Source organism: Lissotriton helveticus, chromosome 11 (genome assembly GCF_964261635.1).
Source record: "Lissotriton helveticus chromosome 11, aLisHel1.1, whole genome shotgun sequence".
Taxonomy (NCBI): domain Eukaryota; kingdom Metazoa; phylum Chordata; class Amphibia; order Caudata; family Salamandridae; genus Lissotriton; species Lissotriton helveticus.
The window spans coordinates 398,442,211-398,466,836 of NC_136072.1; the positions used below are offsets into that span (position 1 = coordinate 398,442,211).

The following is a 24,626-nucleotide window of genomic DNA, read 5'->3' on the forward strand; positions in this document are numbered from 1 at the left end:
GCAGAGCTGCTCTAGAGCCAGAGAACCAGGTCAGCAGAGCTGCTGTAGAGCCAGAGAAACCAGGTCAGCAGGGCTGATTTAGAAAGAGAGAACCAGGTCAGCAGAGCTGCTTTAGAGCCAGAGAACCTGGCCAGCAAAGCTGCTTTAGAGCCAGAGTACCAGGTCAGCAGAGCTGCTTTAGAGCCAGAGAACCAGGTCAGCAGAGCTGCTCTAGAGCCAGAGAATCAAGTCAGCAGAGCTGCTTTAGAGCCAGAGAACCATGTCAGCAGAGTTGCTTTAGAGCCAGAGAACCAGGTCAGCAGAGCTGCTTTAAAGCCAGAGAACCAGGTCAGCAGAGCTGCACTAGAGCCTAAGAACCAGGCCAGCAGAGTTGCTCTAGAGCCAGAGAACCAGGTCAGCAGAGCTCCTGTAGAGCCAGAGAAACCAGGTCAGTAGAGCTGCTTTAGAGGGAGAAAACCAGGGCGGCAGAGCTGCTCTAGAAAGAGGGAACGGGGTCAGCAGAGCTGCTCTAGAGCCAGAGAACCATGTCAGCAGAACTGCTTTAGAGCCATAGAACCGGGTCAGCAGAGCTGCTTTAGAGACAGAGAACCAGATCAGCAGAGCTGCTCTGTAGCCTAAGAACTGGGTCTGCTGAGCTGCTCTAGAGCCAGAGAACCAGGTCAGCAGACCTGCTGTAGAGCCAGAGAAACCAGGTCAGCAGAGCTGCTTTAGAGGGAGAGAACCAGGTCAGCAGAGCTGCTTTAGAGCCAGAGAACCAGGTCAGCAGAGCTGCTTTAAAGCCAGAGAACCAGGTCAGAAGAGCTGCTCTAGCTGACACTGACTGACTGACTGACTGACACTGACACGGACTGACTGACACCGACTGAATGACACTGACACCGACTGACACTGACTGACACTGATTCACTGACACTGACTGACTGACACTGACTGACTGACACTGATTGACTGACACTGACTGAATGACACTGACTGACACTGATTGACTGACACTGACTGACACTGATTGACTGACACTTACTGACTGACTGACACTGACACGGACTGACTGACACTGACTGACACTGACTGACTACTCTCTATTACTCTACTACTCACTCTCTACTACTCTCTCCCTACTACTCACTCTCTACTACTCACTCTCTACTACTCACTCTTTACTGCTCTACTAATCTCTACTACTCACTCTCTACTACTCACTCTTTACTACTTTCTACTACTCACTCTCTAATACTCACTCTCTACTACACACTCTCTACTACTCTCTCTCTATTACTCTCTACTATTCACTCTATACTACTCACTCTCTAATACTCTAATACTCTCTCTCTACTACTCTACTACTCACTCTCTACTACTCTACTACTCTCTACTATTCACCCTCTACTACTCACTCTTTACTACTCTCTACTACTCACTCGCTACTACTCTCTACTACTCACTCTCTAATACTCTGTACTACTACTCTCTACTACTCACTCTCTAGTACTCTCTACTACTCCCTACTATTCTCTACTACTCTATACCACACCCCCTCTACTACTCTACTACTCACTCTCTACTACTCTCTACTACTCTCTCTCTACTCCTCACTCTCTACTACTCTCTGTACTACTCTCTACTACTCACTCTCTACTATTCACTCTCTACTACTCAGTCTCTACTGTTCATTCTCTACTACTCTCTCTCTACTACTCCCTACTACTCACTCTCCACTACTCAATCTCTACTACTTGCTCTCTACTACTCACTCTCTACTACTCTACTGCTCTCTACTACTCTCTCTACTACTCACTCTCTACTACTAGCTCTCTACTACTCACTCTCTACTGCTCTCTCTCTACTACTCACTCTACTGCTCTCTACTACTCCCTCTCTACTACTCTCTCTCTCTACTACTAACGTTCTACTACTCACTCTCTACTACTCACTCTCTACTACTCGCTCTCTACTACTCTCTACTACTCTCTACTACTCACTCTCTACTACTCACTCTCTACTACTCGCTCTCTACTACTCTCTACTACTCACTCTCTACTACTCTCTCTACTTCTCACTCTCTACTACTCACTCTACTACTCTCTCTCTACTACTCTCTACTACTCACTCTTTACTACACACTCTACTACTTGCTCTGTACTACTCTCTACTACTCACTCTCTACTACTCCCTCTACTACTCACTCTCTACTGCACACTCTACTACTTGCTCTGTACTACTCTCTACTACTCACTCTACTACTCACTCTCTACTACTCTCTACTACTCTCTCTACTACTCACTCTCTACTACTCTCTACTACTCACTCTCTACTACTCTCTCTCTCTACTACTCTCTACTACTCACTCTCTACTACTCCCTACTACTCACTCTACTACTCACTCTCTACTGCACACTCTACTACTTGCTCTGTACTACTCTCTACTACTCATTCTACTACTCACTCTCTACTACTCTACTACTCACTCTCTACTACTCACTCTACTTCTCTCTACTACTCATTCTCTGCTACTCTCTCTACTACTCTCTACTACTCTCTACTACTCACTCTCTACTCTCTAATACTCACTTACTACTCTCTACCTCTCTCTCTACTACTCTCTACCTCTACCTCTCTACCTCTACACCTCTCCCTCTACACCTCTACCTCTCTACCTCTACCTCTCTACCTCTCTCTACACGCACACATATGCACATACATATATGCATATGCATTTATATATATGGATGTGTGTATATATATACATACATATATAAACATATATATAAAATGCATATCTATATAAATACAAATATAAATGCATGCATACATATACATATATGCATACAAATGCATGTTATGTACATAAAAATTTGAAAAACACTAATACAAGCAAAGCTAAAAAGCCACCTAATTACAAACAGAATTGCTTTAACTTAAACAAGGGCGAAACCTATTGCATTTTAAATGCTTGCTTACTTTGGTACCATCAAGAAGGCATTCAGATGTGTCACATATTTGCCATGAATTGGGAATGTTAGCACTCTAGTTGCTCATTAGATCACTATAGTAAAGATACGGCTCACCAGGGAAGTCAGCTGCTGGTATTCAAATTGCATGTTTCAGTCTGCATGTCAGAATTTTTTTATGAAATAGAAGAGGATTTGAGAAGTCAAAATGTGCCCTCATTTTTCTTTCTGCAGCACTAATCATAATTTCTGTGGCAAAATGAACCCCCTCATTTTGTTCCTCTGCAAATTAAATGTTTTAAGTGTTACCACTTTATTCCAATCAAGATTGCTTCAGGTGTGCCATACTTTTGTCATAAGTAAGACTGTTAGCGTTCTAGTTGTTCTTTAGAACACTCTGGGACATTCTGTCATTGGGCTATATTTGGGCTACATCTGGGTGATATTTGGGCTACATTTGGGCTCTTTTGTCTCATGTGGCCATCTTGGGAGACTTATTTGTTATGACGTTTCCTAATTTCCTCATTTACTACAGTCTCCTCAGTAGGAAATACTTTCAGTTTTTTACTTAGATTCCATCAAGGAGGCATTCAGATGTGTCACACATTTGCCATTAATTCAGAATGTTAGCACTCTAGTTGCTTATTAGATCCGTGTAGTAAAGCTACTGCTCACCAGGGAAGTCTGCTGCTGGTATTGAAAGTGCATGTTTCAGTCTGCATGTCAGAATTTCTTAATGAAATAGAAGAGGATTTGAGAAGTCACTCAAAATGTGCCCTCATTTTTCTTTCTGCAGCACTAATCATACTTTTTCTGGCAAAATGAACCCCCTCATGTTTTTCCTTTTTAAATTAAATGTTTTAAGAGTTACCACTTTATCCAATCAAGATGGCTTCAGGTGTGCCATACGTTTGTCATAAGTAGGACTGTTAGCTCTCTAGTTGTTCTTTAGAACACTCTGGGAAGCTGCAGTAGAACACAAAGGAATCAACTGACAGTCTCTGCTCTTGTTAGATGTACATGTTTTACTGAGAATGTAAGACTTCATTCTCACATAACTGAGAAAGATAATGTGAATTTACAGAAAATATGCTCTCAGTTTAGCTTATAGATCACCTTCCAAACCTTTGTGGGAAAAGCATGAGAAAATAGTTTTCTCTAAAACATGATTCATGATATCCCAGCAGAAGGCTTTTTCACATGGTAAAATCACCTTAGAACACACCACAATTCCTAAAATGAGTATGGTACTACCAACAAATGATTTATAATGTATCTAAAGTCTTAACACCTTCTATTACCTGCAATGCTTTTTAATGAGGTGCTATCATGTATATTGGCCCCAAGATGGCTGCCAACAATTTCTGGTTTGGAGTGTTGACAGACAGTTGACAGCCAATCAGCATGCAGCTCGTGCTCGGGATGCTAGATATATATATTTTTTTTCTTTTGATGTTCTCAGGAACTACTGGAGGGATTTACACCATTTAAGAAAAAGCGTGATCTGCGAATCGGACTCTAGTATTTTACCAAATTTCTTGTAATTCCGTTCAGCAGTTCGGGCTGTTCGGGCTGTAGCCATGTCTAATAGCGCTATGGAAAATAACATGGGGAAAACACGTTTTGGGACCCCCTTTTTTCTCAGCCCCCACTTGACAAATCCCCCCAAAACGTTCAGGGAAGGAGCGGAGCGGAGAAATTCGCGAAGATTCGTCCACCGGCGCCAAAGTTATTCCAAATAGAATGTTGTGGATTTCCTATGGAAACTAGGTCCTAACTCAACTACCTACTGGTGACTGCCAGTAGGTAATATATATACTCATCACCGCCGCGGGACCCGGAATTAGACTACTGCATTCTGGGTCCTGTAGTTCGAGTACCCACAGTACGAACTACACCTGGCGGAGTCCTTCTGGGGGAGGAGCAGCCGCAGCCAATCCAGCAGCGGCAGGACATTCAAAGGTGTGGACTTTTTTCCTTTTCCCTTACTTTCCACGGCGCTGATGAAGGCTAATGATGCCGAAATGCATTCGCCCTGGTGGAATTTTGCAATAAAAGGCTTCCTACCTGTTCCTGTGTTGGCCTCCGCCTTTTCTTTTGGGAAGGACTTTGGTGCATATTTTACACGCCTGCCAGTGGCGTGTTGGGAGGCCCCCGTACATCAAGTGGCCTGACTAATTGCTGGCAACGCTTCGGCTTTTGTTTACTGTCATGGATTGACATGGTCAGGCCCACCACCACATCCAGGTGGAAGAGACGCGGTGATGAGGACATTGTTCCTTGCGCTGGGCTAGCTGCATTGCCGCATGCCTCCGCAAAGCAGAAATATGGGCAGAGTGGTTGTGCGGTGGGGATGGAAGGAGGCTCTTCAAATTGCCAATAGGGGGAACACTGGACTTCTGGTGCACACCGTCCTGTAATACGGTGTATCTAACTTTCATCACCGCCGCGGGACCCCGAATTAAACTACTGCATTCTGGGTCCTGTAGTTCGAGTACCCACAGTACGAACTACACCTGGCGGAGCCCTTCTGGGGAAGGAGCAGCCGCAGCCAATCCAGCAGCGGCAGGACATTCAAAGGTGTGGGCTTTTTTCCTTTTCCCTTACTTTCCACAGTGCTGACGAAGGCTAATGATGCCGAAATGCATTCGCCCTGGTGGAATTTTGCAATAAAAGGCTTCCTACCTGTTCCTGTGTTGGCCTCCGCCTTTTCTTTTGGGAAGGACTTTGGTGCACATATATATATATATATATATATATATTACCTACTGGCCGTCGCCAGTAGGTATATATAGTTAGGATTGGCTACAATAGGAAATCCTCAACATTCTATTGGGAATAACTCTGGCGCTGGTTGAGGAATTTGTGTGTAATTTTCCAAAATTTTGGCCAGCTCTTCTGGGCTCCTTCACTGAAAGTTTCCGGGGGATTCGTGAAGTGGGGGCTGAGAAAAATGGGGGGTCCCAAAACGTGTTTTCCCCATGTTCATTTCCATAGGACGGTCTGACAAGTCTACAGCCCGAACCGCTGAACGGAATTACGCCAAACTTTGCAAAATTGTAGGGACTGGTACGCAGATGTGCCTTTGCTATATTTGGTGAAAATCCCTCCAGTAGTTCCTGAGAAAATCAAAAGAGAAAATATATATTCATCTATAGCAGCTTACGTGTAAGCTTACTGTAAGCTTATCTTTCCGAGCTTGAGCTGCTTTCTGATTGGCTGCCAATGTCTGTCAACACTCCAAACCAGAAAGTGTTGGCAGCCATCTTGTGCCTCAGTAGACTGAGGCACAGGAAAGCAGAAAAACAAACATGTAGAACTCAAAAAGGGGGCAGGTTAGAAGCAACCTGACCCCCTAGACCTGCTCAGGGGGTCCCACAAGGACCCCCAAGGCAAAAAATAAATTGTTTTCAAAATTCTAATTCTTCATCCAAGAAGTGTTGGTAGCCATCTTGGGACCAATATACATGATAGCACCTCATTAAAAAGCATTGTAGTTAATAGAGGGTTTTAGGACGTTAGTTAAATTATAAATCATTTGTTGATGGTACCATACTCATTTTAGGAATTGTGGTGTGTTCTAAGGTGATTTTACCATGTGAAAAAGCCTTCTGCTGGGATATCATGAATCATGTTTGAAAGAAAACTATTATCTCATGCTTTTCCCACAGTGGTTTGGAAGGGGGTCTATAAGCTAAACTGAAAGCATATTTTCTGTAAATTCACATTATCTTTCTCAGTCATGTGAGAATGAAGTCTGACATTCTCAGTAAAACATGTACATCCAACAAGGACAGAGACTGTCAGTTGATTCCTTTGTGTTCTACTACAGCTTCCCAGAGTGTTCTAAAGAACAACTAGAGGGCTAACAGTCTTACTTATGACAAAAGTATGGCACACCAGAAGCCATCTTGATTGGAATGAAGTGGTAAGTCTGAAAACATTTCATTTAAAAAGGAACAAAATGAGGGGGTTCATTTTGCCATAGAAAGTATGATTAGTGCTTCAGAAAGAAAAATTAGGGCACATTTTGAGTGACTTCTCAAATACTCTTCTACTTCATTAAACAATTCTGACATGCAGTCTCCCAAGATAGCCACCAGAGACAAAAGAGCCCAAATGTAGCCCAAATAGCACCCAGATGTAGCCGAAGTATAGCCCAATGACAGAATGTCCCAGAGTGTTCTAAAGAACAACTAGAGTGCTAACAGTCTTACTTATGACAAAAGTATGGCACATCAGAAGCCATCTTGATTGGAATGAAGTGGTAACTCTTAAAACATTTAATTTAAAAAGGAACAATATGAGGATATATTTTGCCATAGAAAGTATGATTAGTGCTGCAGAAAGAAAAATTAGGGCACATTTTGAGTGACTTCTCAAATCCTATTCTATTTCATTAAAAAGTTCTGACACGCAGTCTCCCAAGATGGCCACCAGAGACAAAAGAGCCCAAATGTAGCCCAAATATCACCCACATGTAGCCCAAGTATAGCCCAATGACAGACTGTCCCAGAGTGTTCTAAAGAACAACTAGAGCGCTAACAGTCTTACTTATGACAAAAGTATGGCACAACAGAAGCCATCTTGATTGGAATGAAGTGGTAAGTCTGAAAACATTTAATTTAAAAAGGAACAAAATGAGGGGGTTCATTTTGCCATAGATAGTATGATTAGTGCTGCAGAAAGAAAAATTAGGGCACATTTTGAGTGATTTCTCAAATCCTATTCTATTTCATTAAAAAATCATGACATGCAGTCTCCCAAGATGGCCACCATAGACAAAAGAGCCCAAATGTAGCCCAAATAGCACTCAGATGTAGCCCAATGACAGAATGTCCCAGAGTGTTCTAAAGAACAACTAGAGCGCTAACAGTCTTACTTATGACAAAAGTATGGCACAACAGAAGCCATCTTGATTGGAATGAAGTGGTAAGTCTGAAAACATTTAATTTAAAAAGGAACAAAATGAGGGGGTTCATTTTGCCATAGAAAGTATGATGAGTGCTTCAGAAAGAAAAATTAGGGCACATTTTAAGTGACTTCTCAAATTCTCTTCTATTTCATTAAAGAATTCTGACATGCAGACTGAAACATGCGCTTTGAATACCGGCAGCAGACTTCCCTGGTGAGCAGTACCTTTACTACAGTGATATAATGAGCAACTACAGTGCTAACATTCAGAATTTATGGCAAATGTGTGACACATCTGTATGCCTTCTTGATGGAACCAGAGTAAACAAGCATTGAACATGCAATAGATCTCGCCCTCGTTTAAGTTAAAGCCATTCTGTTTGTAATGAGGTGGCTTTTTAGCTTTGCTTTTAATAGTGGTTTTCAAACTTTCATGTAAATACCATGCATATGTATGCATATGTATGCATGCATTTATATTTGTATTTATATAGATATGCAGATTATATATGTTTATATATGTATGTATATATATATATATACACATACATATATATAAATGCATATATATGCATATATATATATATGTGTATATGTGTGCGTGTAGATAGACCGAGGCACAAGAAAGCAGAAAAACAAACGTGAAGAACACAAAAAGGGGGCAGGGAAGATACACCCTGACCCCTTAGGCGTGCCCAGGTGGTCCCACAAGGACCAAAAAGGCCCACATTTCTTTAAAAAAAACCTGGTCTGTTTTTTAAAAATGACCCCCCCGGGGGACCAAATCGCGGCGGCATAGTGATAAAGAAGTGTGGGGGGTCCACAATCCCCCCAACACTGCCCCGGGGCGCATACTGGAGGCTCCTGATGGGCTACTTGGCCCCCAGGGACCCCCAGTATGCAAGGGTAATTAGTTCCTATTCTGCAAACACGCCAGGGGTTGCGCTGCAGAGAGGTGTAAAAAAGGGTGTGGCCTCATTACACCTCTCTGCAATGCAGCCCCCTAGCCCATACTGCAGGTTCCAGGTGGGCTAGTTGGCCCCCAGGGACCCGCAGTATGCATGGGGAATTAGTTCCCCCTCTGCAAACACACCCGGGGGCTGCGTTGCAGAGAGGTGTAAAAAAGGGTGTGGCCTCATTACACCTCTCTGTAATGCAGCTCCCTGGCTTATATTGGAGGCTCCTGGTGGGCTAGTTGCCCCCCAGGGACCCCCAGTATGCAAGGGGAATTAGTTCCTCCTCTGCAAACGCGCCAGGGGTTGCGCTGCAGAACGTTGTAAAAAGGGTGCGTGCCCTCTGAACACCTGCCTGCAAAAATGTAGTAAATCAGTATAAAAAAAATAACAATTAATAGATTTAAAAATTGTTATTTAAAAAACCTTCGAAATTCAATGAAAAAACCATAGGTTTCAGGCCTTATATAGTTAGGAATTAGCATTTCAAAAACCTTTGAAATTCACTGAAAAAAACATATGTTTCAGGCGTTATATAGTTAGGAATTAGCTTTTAAAAAACCTTTGAAATTCACTCAAAAAACTATAAGTTTTAGGGTTGTTATAGTTAGCTGGACATTTCACTCATACAAAACCATTGAAATTGCTCCTATATAGTTAGTTGCACTAACTATATTTCGCGCACCCGCAATCCACTGCTGATGATGTCACATATTAGATCATTCATGACATGGTCAGTGACATCACTGATGACATCTCAAATGACATCAACCTGTCTGCCTTATTACAAGTGTATACTTTCCTATGGCACATATAAAAAAAGGACATGATATCCTTCATATTTGTGATGGAGTTCCTGTCTGTCAAACTGTAAATCAGGCCTTAAGTGCAGGTGTATTGAGAACATCATCAGAGGTCGGGCTTCTGTTTCTGTGTGGTAGGGTGCATTTCCCAGACGAACTATGCAATGCACACATAAACTTGTTGGAGAGAAAGGATTGGTCACAGACACGTAAAGATGTAGACATCATTTTACAGTTGTGCTTTGTTATTAACAAAACTCAACAGATTTTTCCAGCAAGAAAGGCATTTGAGATTAAGGACCAAGAATGTTTTTAACATCGGTGACAGAGCAATACCTTAACCAGTAATGCCTTTCAACATCTTGAACAGTATAATTAAAGTACTACATTTGATGCTGTGGCACAGTTCATAGCTTTTACATTGTATGAAAATTGAAAAATGTAATAATTGGTTCTAATATAACACAGTTAAAGTAACCACTGTGGTCTTTGATTTTCAGGTGGATTCAACCAAGCAACGCTATTGGATACACCACGTGTCTGATGCTTGTAGGCAAGCATTGCTTTGGAAGTACGGCGGTATCTACATGGACACAGATGTGATCTCCATCAAGCCTATTCCAGTAGAAGATTTCCTGGCAGCTGAGAGTCATGATTTATGCAGCAGTGCTGTGCTTGGATTCCAGCTGCATCATCCCTTCATTTGGGCATGCATGGAGGACTACGTGAAGAACTATAATGGTGAAATATGGGCACAACAGGGCCCACTTCTCTACACAAGGATGGCTGAAAAATTCTGCAAGAGGCCAAATTCGGAGCTCGTAGGAGATGCAATGTGCTCAAATTTTTCTTATCTTCAACCTAGGAGGTTCTTTCCTATTCCCTATAAAAAATGGCTTCAGTTTTATGAAATATGGGACACGAATGACACAACTTTCAACATCTCCTATGCCTTGCATTTTTGGAATTATATGAATAAAGAGCACAAGGAGGTGACTGCAGGGAGCAACACAGTTGCAGAGCATCTGTTCAAGCAGTACTGCCCACTGACATATGATATCTTTGTTAAAAATTAGACAGGGGAATGGCAATGGCAAAGCACATGAGTTATCAGAAAACAATTTGTTTTAAGGTATAGGACCATTTAAAATATTTTTTTTGTCTCTTTATGACTTTGTGGTGTAGACAAGAAGATTAATGTACACATTTGTTGATTTGATTCCATGAAGCAATATATTTTGTTTCATAAATCCTAGTATGAACAGAGAAACGGAAACCTTTTTCTAAGTTCTGTTTGATGTACTTACATTCTTTACTGATGGTAGTTATAATAACAAGGGGTCCACTAATGATAAAGGTCATGAAAGGTTTTACATTTTCCAGTGATTTGTTAACTCTTTTCTAAAATTAAGATGATGGAATTTCTCCTTACAGCTAGGCTTGCATTTAAGACGCTCCGCGCATTTTTTAAAATCCCGGTTTTGTCCTATTATTTATTTCATTTTGGAACACTGTCTCCCCTGCTTTTATCCTTGTTCGCATTGCCGCATGTAAACTGTTCCCTCACCGCTACTTGGGCGGGCCGGTCCCTCGCGCTTTAGTTCGGATTGGGCGCCATCTTGGGAGGGTCAGGGAAGCGCTCCATTGTCCTGCGCTCCAGCAGTCAGCTGGACTGCCTAGAGCCCTATATCAACCGATTGTAATGGCGCGCAGCGTTTGCGCGCAGCGTGGTCGCCGCAGCCATGCCGGAGTCACGCCAGAGTCCAGCCCGTCTGCGCCCGTCCGCGTTGAGGACGCGCTGGACGGCTGGACTCTGCATCGTGATTTTAATATACCCCCCCTCTACAGCTACTCCCTTCAGGAAATGCTGCGCCTGAAGCCTCGTGTATCAGGTTGCATGCATTCTTTTGAACCCGCTGCCTTTCTTTCCCCTTTACAATGTAGCTGCTATCTTAATCCTAGTTTAATCAACTCCCCTCAACACTTCCCCTCTGGTCATCCTGGCCATTCGGATCCTATTAGACCTAGGAGCAAGGGAGTAGAAGGCATTCTGGTTAATGCCCGCTCCCTTGTTAAAAATAAGATAATGTTCAGGGAGATGGTTTCGGATAGAAAGCCTGACCTTGTATTCGTCACCGAAACATGGGCTAAAGAGTCGTCTGGCCCTGACCTACTTGAAGCAGCCCCGGAAGGCTACTGCCTGGCTAGACTTGACAGGCAGGGTCGAGTGGGAGGCGGCATAGCGATCTTTTATAAAGATCATTTACAATGCCATATTGTACCTATTCCTGACTTCCCAGAGTGTTTTCAAGCCCTCTATTTTACTATAAAGGTAGTACAGTGCCCTTTTCTTAATGGCATTCTATTATATCGACCACCAGGCCCGCAAACTGGCTTTACCTCCAGTCTTTTGCAGGCTCTGGAACCTTATTTTGGGCGAGAGAACTTCACCATCCTTGGCGATTTTAACTACCACCTAGAACAAAATGATGTTTCCGACACCTTAAGTCTTACTGAAGGGCTGGTGTCCTGTGGACTGGTGCAGCTAGTCCGCGGGCCCACTCATCGGGCAGGCCATACGTTAGATGGTATCTTTTCAAATGACGACCGCCTGACCACTAAGGATCCGCTTCACTTGTCTTGGTCCGACCACCTTGCCATTCCTTTTCATCTGGAGTATGATAGGGAGGAAGGAGGCAAGAAGGGAAATCACGTTGTGGAAATGGCTAGAAACTTTAGGAATATTAACAATCACTCGTTTGAACCCTGGGCTGCTAGCCTTTCTACCATGGGCATGGATAATGTACAGACCGCAGTCGGTCACTTTGAGTATGTTATTACTGAGGCTATGAATGAACTGGCCCCTACACTGACTCGTCGCCGAGCCAGGAAGAGACCATCTGCCCCGTGGTTCTCCTTAGGCAAGAAGTAAGGAGGAAGGAGAGGCTTTGGCACTCCAGTTGGGGCCTCAAGAATAAAGAGGCTCATAAACACCTTATCAGGAAATATAAGGCTGAGATTGTGCAGGCTAAACAGGACTACTTTGTGACCCTGACATCCTCGCTCTCTTCGCCGAAGGAGCTTTTCAAAATCGTTGACTCTCTTGTCAATCTACAGGCCCCTGACCCTGTCGTACCTTCGCAGGATCTATGCGATAGGATTGCCTCTTTTTTCCACACTAAGATAGAGGACATCCACTTAGCTCTTGAAAAACAAAGAGCCTGTATTAGTGTGCCCACGGACATGGCTGAGATAAGCATGCCAGCCACTAACCTCTTTTCATTGGGCTCCTTGGACTCTTTTCCACCCCTTACTTCTGAGGATCTTGAAATCTTGACTGATAAGATCAAATCCGGTTCCCCCTTGGATACCTGCCCACTGAAAATCATCAAGCAGTGTAGGGAGACCCTTTTACCACCGCTGCTAGAAATAATGAATCTAGCTATAAGAAATGGTGTCTTCCCGTTGGAGTGGAAGAAGGCAGTGGTAAAACCACTGCTAAAAAAGGCCTCCCTCGACCCGGAGGTCTTAAAAAACTTCCGCCCAATCTCGTTGCTTCCTGCTCCGGCAAAGATGCTTGAAGCTCATCTGAACAAGCATCTTGCGGCTTTCGTGGAATGCTCGGGCTGCTTGGACTCCTCCCAGCATGGATTTAGGAGGGAACATAGCACCGAGTCGGCCCTCACCATTGTGCTTGATAACATCCGTAGGACAGTGGATGGGGGCCAGACTACCCTCCTGGTCCTTTTGGATCTGACTGCTGCCTTCGACACCCTCTCCCCCCCAGTACTTACATCTCGTCTGAGGGACGTGGGGGTGGGGGGGGGCGGCCTTGGATCTACTGACATCCTTCCTCGCTGGGAGGGAGCAAAGAGTCAAACTGGGTGAGTTTCTATCTCCATCCCGATCTGTGCTATGCGGGGTCCCTCAAGGGTCGGCTCTTAGTCCGACCCTGTTTAACATCTATGTGACCCCCCTGGCCAGACTTATAAGATCTTACGGGATGGAGGTAGTTTCCTATGCTGATGACACCCAAATCCTCGTCTCTCTTTCCCATTCAGATGTGCAGACCGCCTCCAAGTTTAGATCTTGTATGGAGGCGGTTGGTCACTGGATGATTCAGAACTCTCTCAAACTGAATGGGGAGAAGTCTGAGGTGATGGTGTTTGGAGGGAACAATAACATCTGGTCAGATAGTTGGTGGCCCAACTCGCTCGGAGCTTGCCCTTCCCCTACAACATCTGCCAAGAATCTGGGGGTGATGATAGACCCGGTTCTGGATATGAATGGACAGGTGAGCAGAACCATCTCCACCTGCTGGGGCCTAATCCATATCCTTAGAAGGATTAGGAAATATCTATCATTAAAATCCAGAAAACAGGTAGCTGTGGCATTAATAAGCTCGCGGCTAGACTACTGTAACGCGTTGTATGCGGGGCTGAAAAAGAGCCTCCTGCAGCGCTTACAGGTGGTCCAAAATGCCACAGCAAGATTTGTCTTGGACGCTCCCAGACGTACTTCGGCTACGTTAGCCAGGAAAACACTGCACTGGCTTCCGGTAGAATACCGAGTGCGTTTCAAGGTCCTGTGTATGACCTATAGAGTCATCACAAAAAATAGTGACTCTGGAGTAAGCTCCATCATCTCTAATTACATCCCTGGAAGGAACTTGCGTTCCTCCGGGAAATTACTTCTGTCAGCCCCTCGTATACGAAGAGCTAAATGGGGTGGCAGGGCCTTTTCCACTCTTGCCCCTAAATGGTGGAATGAACTCCCTTTGGATCTCAGGTCCCTACCCACATTGCAGGCATTTCGTGGTGCACTTAAAACTCGCCTCTTCCTGCAAGCCTATGTGTAATGGATGATTGGTTCTACTTTTTGATTTTATTGTTAGGCGCCTTGATACCTTCGGGTTATTGTTTTTTGCGCGTTATAAATTATTTTCATTCATTCATTCATTCATGTGAAAACTATTGACTTGATTTACAAACTGCATTTTTTAGCGCACAAAGTAGTTCAACAGTAGTCCTTCATACTCACTCCAAAATGCAATTCACAAACCTACAAGTGTAAACCTCTACCACCACCCCTCCTATCTTTTCCACAGGGAGAGCCTTGCACATGGATGTATACTTGTTAGTAGTAAATATGGAAGGGACAAAGCGCAGTGGCCTGAAAAAAGATGATATGTGCTCAGATTTTTCTTCTCTTTAACCTAGGATGGCTTCAGTATTTCGAAATATGGGACAAGGATGACAACACTTTCAGTACCTGCTTTGTCTTGCATTTCTGGAATTATATGAAGAAAGAGCACAAGGAGGTGACTGCAGGGAGTAACACAGTTGAAGAGCATCTGTTCAAGCAGTACTGCTTGCTGACATATGACATCTTTCTTAAAAATTAGACAGTTCATTAACAATGGCAAACCACATGATTCATCAGAAACTTTTTTTTTAAGGGATAGGACAATTCAAAAGAATTCTTTTGTCTAAAACGCTTTATGATTTTGTGGTGCAAACAGGAAGATTAATATACAAATGTGGTGATTTGATTCCATGAAGCAATATATTTGGTTAATAAACCCTAGTATAGAACCGAGGTACTGAAACCTTTTTCTAAGATCTGTTTGATGTACTTGGATTCTTTACTGATGGTGAGTATAATAACAAATGATCAACTAATGAACTAATGATAAAGGTCATTAAATGTTTTAAATTGTTTAGTGATTCGTTGCCTCTTTCCTGAAATTAAGATGATGTGAAAACTATGGGCCTGATTGACAAAGTGCTTTTTGTAGCACACAAAGTAGTTTGACTGTAGACCTACTTATTTACTACAAAATGCAATTCACAAACGTACTAGTGTGAATATCCACCACCACCCCTCCTATCTTTTCCATGGGGAGATTCTTGTACATGTATGTTTACTAGTTAGTAGTAAATGGGGGAGGGACAATGAGGAGAGGCAGGAGAAAAGGGAATACTTACTTCCAAATGGTAGGGTTTAGGGAGGAGTACAAAGGTGTTTAAGGAGGGATTGGGTACATGTATCCACCCACAAAAGAGTAAGCTCTTTGCTATTTGCAAACTGCACTCCTAGAGTTATTACAGACAAAAAGGACACACAACAGTAGTAAATATATTCAAGCTCAGAGCTGGAGTAAGACCAGCATAGTACATGGTCAACCACTGGTACTGCAACTCCTAGCCATAGAAAATGATCGCAGTAGGAACTTAATGTAAAACCCATGGAAATGAATGTTAAATTATTTAAACTGAATACATTTATTTATTGTTAGACTAAAATAAAACATTCTTTAGTATAAAATATTTTAATCAACTTTTTTGAATTTGAAAATCAATTTAACAATAATTTGTATTAAAATATGAGGAAATTACTTTTAATACATTCTGTACATTGCTTTTCAAAATATGTAATAAAGTCTGTTTTTTAAAGAAATGTGTTCTGCATTTAAAAGAAATGTATAATAATATTTAACATAAAATGTATTTTAACTATTTTTTTAAAGTTTAATAAAATGTTGTTTCTCTTATATTTTATCATAAAGAGATCTCAGCCACTGGAGTGGGGATCTCTCTATCGCAAAGTATAGAAAACATTAAAAAAGTATATTTTTTAAACATTTTAAATATTAATGTAAATAAATGTTATTTATATAGGACACAAACAATTATACTGCACTGTTGACTTGTGAATTAAATATTTAATTGATTTAATTGTTTTAAAGTATAGAAAACCTAAAGTAAAATGTTAACATTTATTTATCATGCATTAAAAATGACAAAAGAGGTACCTATATAGTTACATGCATTTAGTTCTATTTTTAAATTATCTGTACATTAAAGTAGGGTTATCAAAATATTGTATCATACAATTATATATTTTTAACTATATATAACTTTGTAACATGAAATAATTATATAAATGTGTGTGAGAGTATTTACATATATATATAATATATTATATATGTGTGTATATATATATATATATATATATCCATCAGAAAAGCTTGCACCATGTGGAAAGAGCCTCTCAGGTAAGTTGTCATCCCTCAGCGGAAGGTGCAGCATGAAGGGCAGCAGCCAGAGCCCTCACTTCTAGCCATACGCGTTTCGGGATGTTCTCCCTTGTTCACTGGCAGCAAAGAATCACACACGATGTTCATGGAACCACCATCTTTATTTTCACATAAGCCACGCCTACCGGCCTCCGGGCATTCTGGTATTTGTGGTTTCCATAGTCTTTCCCAAGTGGGCTCCGTGTGTTTTCCAATAATAAGCAACATGAAGAGACAATCATTCAGGGCCAACCCACTGTGGTAATTTAAATTTTGCTTTGCAAGTTGCTGTTTGTTCCGCCGTAATAAACTGGTTGGAACAACCCCCTGCGAGTGCTGCTTTCCTTGGTAATCTCATTCTCCAGGATTGTGCTTTGATATTTTGAAACGGGTACACCCCCGTTATGGCGTGCACCCGCCCATGAGTGCAACCGGCTGGTGTTTGGGAGCTGATATATATATATATATATATATATATATTCACTGAAAAAAACATAGGTTTCACACCAGTTATAGTTAGGTGGAAATTTTACTTGCATAAAACCATTGAAATTCCCACGTTATAGTTAGTTGGACTCACTATAACTTGCGCGTGCAATGCACTGCTGATGACGTCACATATTACATCACTCATGACATGGTCAGTGACATCACTCATGACATCACTGATGACACCTCAAATGACATCACTGATGACATCATCCAGTGAATGTGTATCTTTCTGAAAAATAAATATTTTTTATATATGTATATCTAAAGGTTGATGGAAGAATAAATGGGTAAATAAATGTCTAAATGGATGTTTTTTTGTGTAAAATTGATTGGTTAACTGACTTATTAAATGTATCTTAGTGAATACATATATTAGCGAGTAATGTTTAAATATTTAAATATCTGTATGGCCCGCTCCGCTCCTCTCCTTGCCTGAAAGTTTGGGGGCGATTAGTCAAGTGGGGGCTGAGAAAAAAGGGGGTCCCAAAATGTGTTTTCCCCATGTTAATTTCCATAGGACCTTTAGACACGGCTACAGCTTGAACCGCTGAACGGAATTACACCAAACTTGTCAAAATGGTAGTGTCTGGTACGCAGATCACGCTTTTGGTTAAATAGTGTAAATCCCTCCAGTAGTTCCTGAGAAAATTAAAAGAGATTTTTCAGAATTTTTTTTTTTTGGGTGGGGGGCTTCTCTCTTTTATTTTAATCTTTTTATTTTAATATCGAGGGTGCCCACCCCTCGTTTTGCCCCCGAGATCACCACCGCGGCCCGAGCCGCCTCAAGATGGCCGCCGCCTGGTTGTGGGCGGGGCTGGGAGGATGTGGTTTCCGCTTCCCCCTGCCTGGGGGAAGCCTTCGATGTCCGGTCTCCCGTGCCGAGGGGGAGACCGGGTGATGCTGGCCTGAGGAAGAAGTGTGGGCTGGTGCGGGGCTCCCGTGTGCTGAGGGAGCCCCGGGAGAAGAGGAGACGCCGCCAGCGGGCCCCCGTGGTGTTGGGAGAGCAGTGGCGTGTTTTTCTAGGCGACGTTTAGCTAAACACATTTTGATAAGCACCCTACGGCCATGTAATTCGCCTCTGGTTCATCGAACCGAACTAGCACTGATTACTGATTAGTTAATAGAGGAACAGTTTAATGCGAGAAAGCAATTCGTAGGTAGATACAGATTGTGAGCACATTAATTAGTCACTTTCGGTTTTATAAAGTGTTTTTTTAAAGTTTACCTTGTCTATACTGAAAACACTTAAATAAATTATCATAGCACGCTAGTGCAGCACACGTGTAGCATCTGTATGTATCATTGGTATGTGTCTATTGCCAGCTCCAAATAGGAATACAATATATACAGTCTGGGGTCAAAAGCATTGTGCTGCTCTACTAAAAAATAGGGCAGGCTGCGTTGCACTGTTAGAACTGACCTCGAAGCCATCTTCGTACTGCAAAACATGTCAATGAACAACATTGCATGCGCTGTAATTAACCCCATATACCGTTAGTGCAAATCTTGAAAGCAAGGTAAGCACTCTCCCTGCTGGACGATTAGAAAAACTCTCCACATAACTGAAAAACCTACATAAAGCATGATATATAATATCACAGAAACAGACAGTCTACAGGCAAAACATTTCCAGTCAGCGCAGTAGCTCTTTCATGAAAAATATATCTATGTTGAAAAAAAAACATATTTACTTTATGAAACCAGTGCCGTGTTAAGAGCCAGAATGTAAAAATATTTTCATTTCTTGCAACATCTGGTCATGCAATTGATATAAGAAATGAAATCTTCACTTTCCCCTTAAATCCTATCACTACGGGTTTCTTTTGTTTTTAAAAAAAATGTAAGCTCCTCGGTCCCACTAAGGGTATGCTTCTGTGAATTGAAAGTCATGTCACGATTACAGCAATGTCTAATCACGTTGCAATCACGAATTAGGAGCGCTCAAGACAGTTTTAGGCCGGTTTACGCCATATTTCACGAACTTTACTGCAAAGTAGTGCTGCATTGGGTTTCCATAAAGTAGAATGTTAAAGTCAGCCTCTAATGTGAAATAGTTCGTTCAGAGGCACCATACTGTTTTAATGTTGTTTGAGTTTGCACATTTTGTTGACATATTGTGGTCATGAGAGAAAGGCGATTCATTGTACACGATAATTAGGTGAGTTCCATTAACGATTGGAAAATTCCTTCAAATTAGGCAACATAAAAAATAAGCGACAACACGGATTTGGAATTGAATATCTGCCCCTTTGATAGCCAACATGCGTGTGCGCACACCCACAAGGGGGACTGCTTGTGTTGCAGATAGGGGATGCCTTTTTGTTTCTGCATTATCTTCATGTATAGATTGAGAAGTTCATGGTTTGATGGCCTCAGAAACAGGGGTGTTCGTGGTCCCTTGCGGTGCAGGACAATGTTCGCCAAGGAAGAGAGAAATGGTGCTCTTGCTCAATGCCTTGGTATTTATTTAGTGTGGTTTCACTGAGTGCTGGCTGTTGGAAACGAGATTATCAGAGGTTCCCTCCTATAATTTGTAGAGGGAGCATCATTTAGTGTTACACTGCCAGGGCGGACAAAATGGCGGCTACTAGAAGTGTGAACTATGACAACAATATTTGAATAGATTGTACTTTCAGATGAAGCATTGAAATGCTAACTGCAATATCTGAGTTGTATTGAAAGAGTAATATGCCACCATTATTGCAGCTCTTTAAGTGTTTTTGTATTTATTGTAAGTTTAGTGGGCGGCTCAGCACGGAACCAGCTCCCGATGGAGCTACGCTCTGTTGGTAACTCATTGTTGTTGAGGAAGAAACTGAAAACCTGTCTCTTTGCGCAAATCTAACTGTCATCCATCTGCGCGGGGACACTCCTGGGAGTTCTACGCGCATTATAAATCGCCTCTCATATCACATCACAATCCTTTTTAAAGCAGTAGGTACAATCCCACCATTTTATCCCAGTGAACTACTAAAGGTAACAGGAAGGTTCTGCTAGTCTCACCATTTCGATTTTTTTTCATTACAATCGCTATATAAAAGCTATATAATAGACTGAAATTCACACATCAATCCATACTCTAAAATCTGACATCAAAACACTAACAGGTCGGGCCTGTGCCCATTTCCAAGGAAGCACAAAGAAAGCTAGGCGAGGGTTCAAAATACAAATCCCAGTGCACGTATTACAAGTGAATGAGTTAGGCAACATTTCAAGAGCTTACATTTAGTCAAGAGAACGTGAGTTATTTATTGTTTGCAACTTCAGAAACGCCAGGCCTAAATTGCTTATTGGCCTAGTGCACATATGGGCAAATGAAGTGGGTGTTTCTCACGAGTGGACCTCACCGACACCCATCTCCTTTATTATGGCCTGCGCTAGTATAGCTTTAACTGAGAACTTCTTTCAGTATGGGTCCCAACTATTCCATCAAATCCAGGGGACCTCGATGGGTTCTACCTTTGCCCCTAGCCTAGCCTGCATTTACATCGCCACATTTGAAGACCAATAGATTCAGCCAGCACAAAATCCCTTTTGCCAAAATATAGCACTGTGGCGCAGGTATATCGATGATATACTAGTCCTCTGGCGAGGGGACCGGGAAAGTTGCGACGCTTTCTGTGCATGGATCAACCATCAAAATCCGTTTCTGAGATTTCTGAGATTCACAGGCACTATCTCAGACACCACGATACCATTCTTGGACCTAACAATCAGTCTGGACCAGGAAGGATCGAGCACCTCCCTGTTTCGCAAGGAGACAGATAGAAACAGTCTTCTCCTTTACAATAGTCATCACCCCAGGGCCCTGAGGGATAACTTACCCTTTGGTCAGTTTCTAAGGATCCGCAGAAACTGTACCACTAGCTCCAACTACAAGAAGGAATCTGTCCTGCTCCAACACAAACTACAGGATAGAGGGTATCCAACCAGATTGATTCATGATTCACGCAAAAGGGCCCTTAACAACCCCAGAGAGACACTACTGTAGACACACCCGAAAGATCCTGACAACCTGATTACTTGTGTGACTTGTTTCACAAAAAACTCTGCGTTCATAAAACAAACTGTGAATAAACATTGGGGGTTATTGAACACAGGGGACTTAGATATCCCACGCCCCCGCTTTGCCTTTAAGCGTACATCCAATCTTAAAGATGCCCTTATTCACACACGCCCCAAAAAACAAACTACTGCCAGAAAAATTACCTTGTGGAGGCTTCCACCAGTAGTTGGCCACTACCAGTGTGGAGGTTGCGTTGTTTGTCCACAGACAGTACAGTGTAAAGAAATTAAACTGTCTGATACATTCACATAATTTCAAAAAGGGGGTGGTGATGGACAGAGTATCTGAGTTAATCAGAACACTCCTACCCAGTCAACAGATCAGGGCTTGATCCATCACCGTTTTTTAGCTCACTGTACCATCCCAGTTCAGAACCTGGCTATATGCAAATTAGTCTGTCCCTGACCCAGTGCATCATGGGAACAGGGCAGACCAAACTACCAAGCCAATTCTTCACTGGAAAGGAAACAAGCTTCCGGGGACCGGTTTCTGGCATTACAGCCGTCTTCGGCCCGGCTTGCTTGAATCCTGATGGTGCAGTGAGCAAGGGACTCATGTCTGAGCATACCCTTCCACACTCATGGTGGCCAAAATAATTTCAAAAAGGGGGTGGTGATGGACAGAGTATCTGAGTTAATCAGAACACTCCTACCCAGTCAACAGATCAGGGCTTGATCCATCACCGTTTTTTAGCTCACTGCACCATCCCAGTTCAGAACCTGGCTATATGCAAATTAGTCTGTCCCTGGCCCAGTGCATCATGGGAACAGGGCAGACCAAACTACGAAGCCAATTCTTCACTGGAAAGGAAACAAGCTTCCGGGGACCGGTTTCTGGCATTACAGCCGTCTTCGGCCCGGCTTGCTTGAATCCTGATGGTGCAGTGAGCAAGGGACTCATGTCTGAGCATACCCTTCCACACTCATGGTGGCCAAAATAATTTCAAAAAGGGGGTGGTGATGGACAGAGTATCTGAGTTAATCAGAACACTCCTACCCAGTCAACAGATCAGGGCTTGATCCATCACCGTTTTTTAGCTCACTGCACCATCCCAGTTCAGAACCTGGCTATATGCAAATTAGTCTGTCCCTGGCCCAGTGCATCATGGGAACAGGGCAGACCAAACTACCAAGCCAATTCTTCACTGGAAAGGAAACAAGCTTCCGGGGACCGGTTTCTGGCATTACAGCCGTCTTCGGCCCGGCTTGCTTGAATCCTGATGGTGCAGTGAGCAAGGGACTCATGTCTGAGCATACCCTTCCACACTCATGGTGGCCAAAATAATTTCAAAAAGGGGGTGGTGATGGACAGAGTATCTGAGTTAATCAGAACACTCCAACCCAGTCAACAGATCAGGGCTTGATCCATCACCGTTTTTTAGCTCACTGCACCATCCCAGTTCAGAACCTGGCTATATGCAAATTAGTCTGTCCCTGGCCCAGTGCATCATGGGAACAGGGCAGACCAAACTACCAAGCCAATTCTTCACTGGAAAGGAAACAAGCTTCCGGGGACCGGTTTCTGGCATTACAGCCGTCTTCGGCCCGGCTTGCTTGAATCCTGATGGTGCAGTGAGCAAGGGACTCATGTCTGAGCATACCCTTCCACACTCATGGTGGCCAAAATAATTTCAAAAAGGGGGTGGTGATGGACAGAGTATCTGAGTTAATCAGAACACTCCTACCCAGTCAACAGATCAGGGCTTGATCCATCACCGTTTTTTAGCTCACTGCACCATCCCAGTTCAGAACCTGGCTATATGCAAATTAGTCTGTCCCTGGCCCAGTGCATCATGGGAACAGGGCAGACCAAACTACCAAGCCAATTCTTCACTGGAAAGGAAACAAGCTTCCCGGGACCGGTTTCTGGCATTACAGCCGTCTTCGGCCCGGCTTGCTTGAATCCTGATGGTGCAGTGAGCAAGGGACTCATGTCTGAGCATACCCTTCCACACTCATGGTGGCCAAAATAATTTCAAAAAGGGGGTGGTGATGGACAGAGTATCTGAGTTAATCAGAACACTCCTACCCAGTCAACAGATCAGGGCTTGATCCATCACCGTTTTTTAGCTCACTGCACCATCCCAGTTCAGAACCTGGCTATATGCAAATTAGTCTGTCCCTGGCCCAGTGCATCATGGGAACAGGGCAGACCAAACTACCAAGCCAATTCTTCACTGGAAAGGAAACAAGCTTCCGGGGACCGGTTTCTGGCATTACAGCCGTCTTCGGCCCGGCTTGCTTGAATCCTGATGGTGCAGTGAGCAAGGGACTCATGACTGCACCATCAGGAGTCAAGCAAGCCGGGTCGAAGACGGCTGTAATGCCAGAAACCGGTCCCCGGAAGCTTGTTTCCTTTCCAGTAAAGAATTGGCTTGGTAGTTTGGTCTGCCCTGTTAACATGATGCACTGGGCCAGGGTCAGACTAATTTGCATATGGCCAGGTTCTGAACTGGGATGGTGCAGTGAGCTAAAAAACGGTGCTGGATCAAGCCCTGATCTTTTGACTGGGTAGGAGTATTCTGCTTAATTCAGATACTCTGTCCATCACCACCCCCTTTTGAATCGTTTTGGCCACCAGAAGTGTGGAAGGGTATGCTCAGATGTGAGTCCCTTGCTCACTGCACCATCAGGATTCAAGCAAGCCGGGCCGAAGACGGCTGTAATGCCAGAAACCGGTCCCCGGAAGCTTGTTTCCTTGCCAGTAAAGAATTGGCTTGGTAGTTTGGTCTGCCCTGTTCCCATAATGCACTGGGCCAGGGTCAGACTAATTTGCATATAGCCAGGTTCTGAACTGGGATGGTGCAGTGAGCTAAAAAACGGTGATGGATCAAGCCCTGATCTTTTGGCTGGGTAGGAGTGTTCTGCTTAATTCAGATACTCTGTCCATCACCACCCCCTTTTGAATCATTTTGGCCACCACAAGTGTGGAAGGGTATGCTCAGATGTGAGTCCCTTGCTCACTGCACCATCAGGATTCAAGCAAGCCGGGCCGAAGACGGCGTTAATGCCAGAAACCGGTCCCCGGAACCTTGTTTCCTTTCCAGTAAAGAATTGGCTTGGTAGTTTGGTCTGCCCTGTTCCGATGATGCACTGGGCCCGGGTCAGACTAATTTGCATATAGCCTGGTTCTGAACTGGGATGGTGCAGTGAGCTCAAAAACGGTGATGGATCAAGCCCTGATCTTTTGACTGGGTAGGAGTGGTCTGCTTAATTCAGATACTCTGTCCATCACCACCCCCTTTTGAATCGATTTGGCCACCACAAGTGTGGAAGGGTATGCTCGGATGTGAGTCCCTTGCTCACTGCACCATCAGGATTCAAGCAAGCCGGGCCGAAGACGGCTGTAATGCCAGAAACTGGTCCCCGGAAG

At 43.3% G+C, this 24,626-nt stretch overlaps 1 protein-coding gene across 3 annotated transcripts in view; it reads left to right on the plus strand.

The window, feature by feature from the left end:
- Positions 1-16,428, plus strand: part of LOC144791193 (alpha-1,4-N-acetylglucosaminyltransferase-like) — a 472,405-nt gene extending 455,977 nt beyond the window's left edge. For all 3 annotated transcript variants that reach the window (XM_078665834.1, XM_078665835.1, XM_078665836.1), the window contains one exon: positions 10,119-16,428. In XM_078665834.1, coding sequence (XP_078521960.1) covers positions 10,119-10,694 — 576 coding nt within the window. In that variant the 3' untranslated portion in view covers positions 10,695-16,428. The remainder of the gene's footprint in view (positions 1-10,118) is intronic.
- The last annotated feature ends 8,198 nt before the right edge of the window (positions 16,429-24,626 follow it).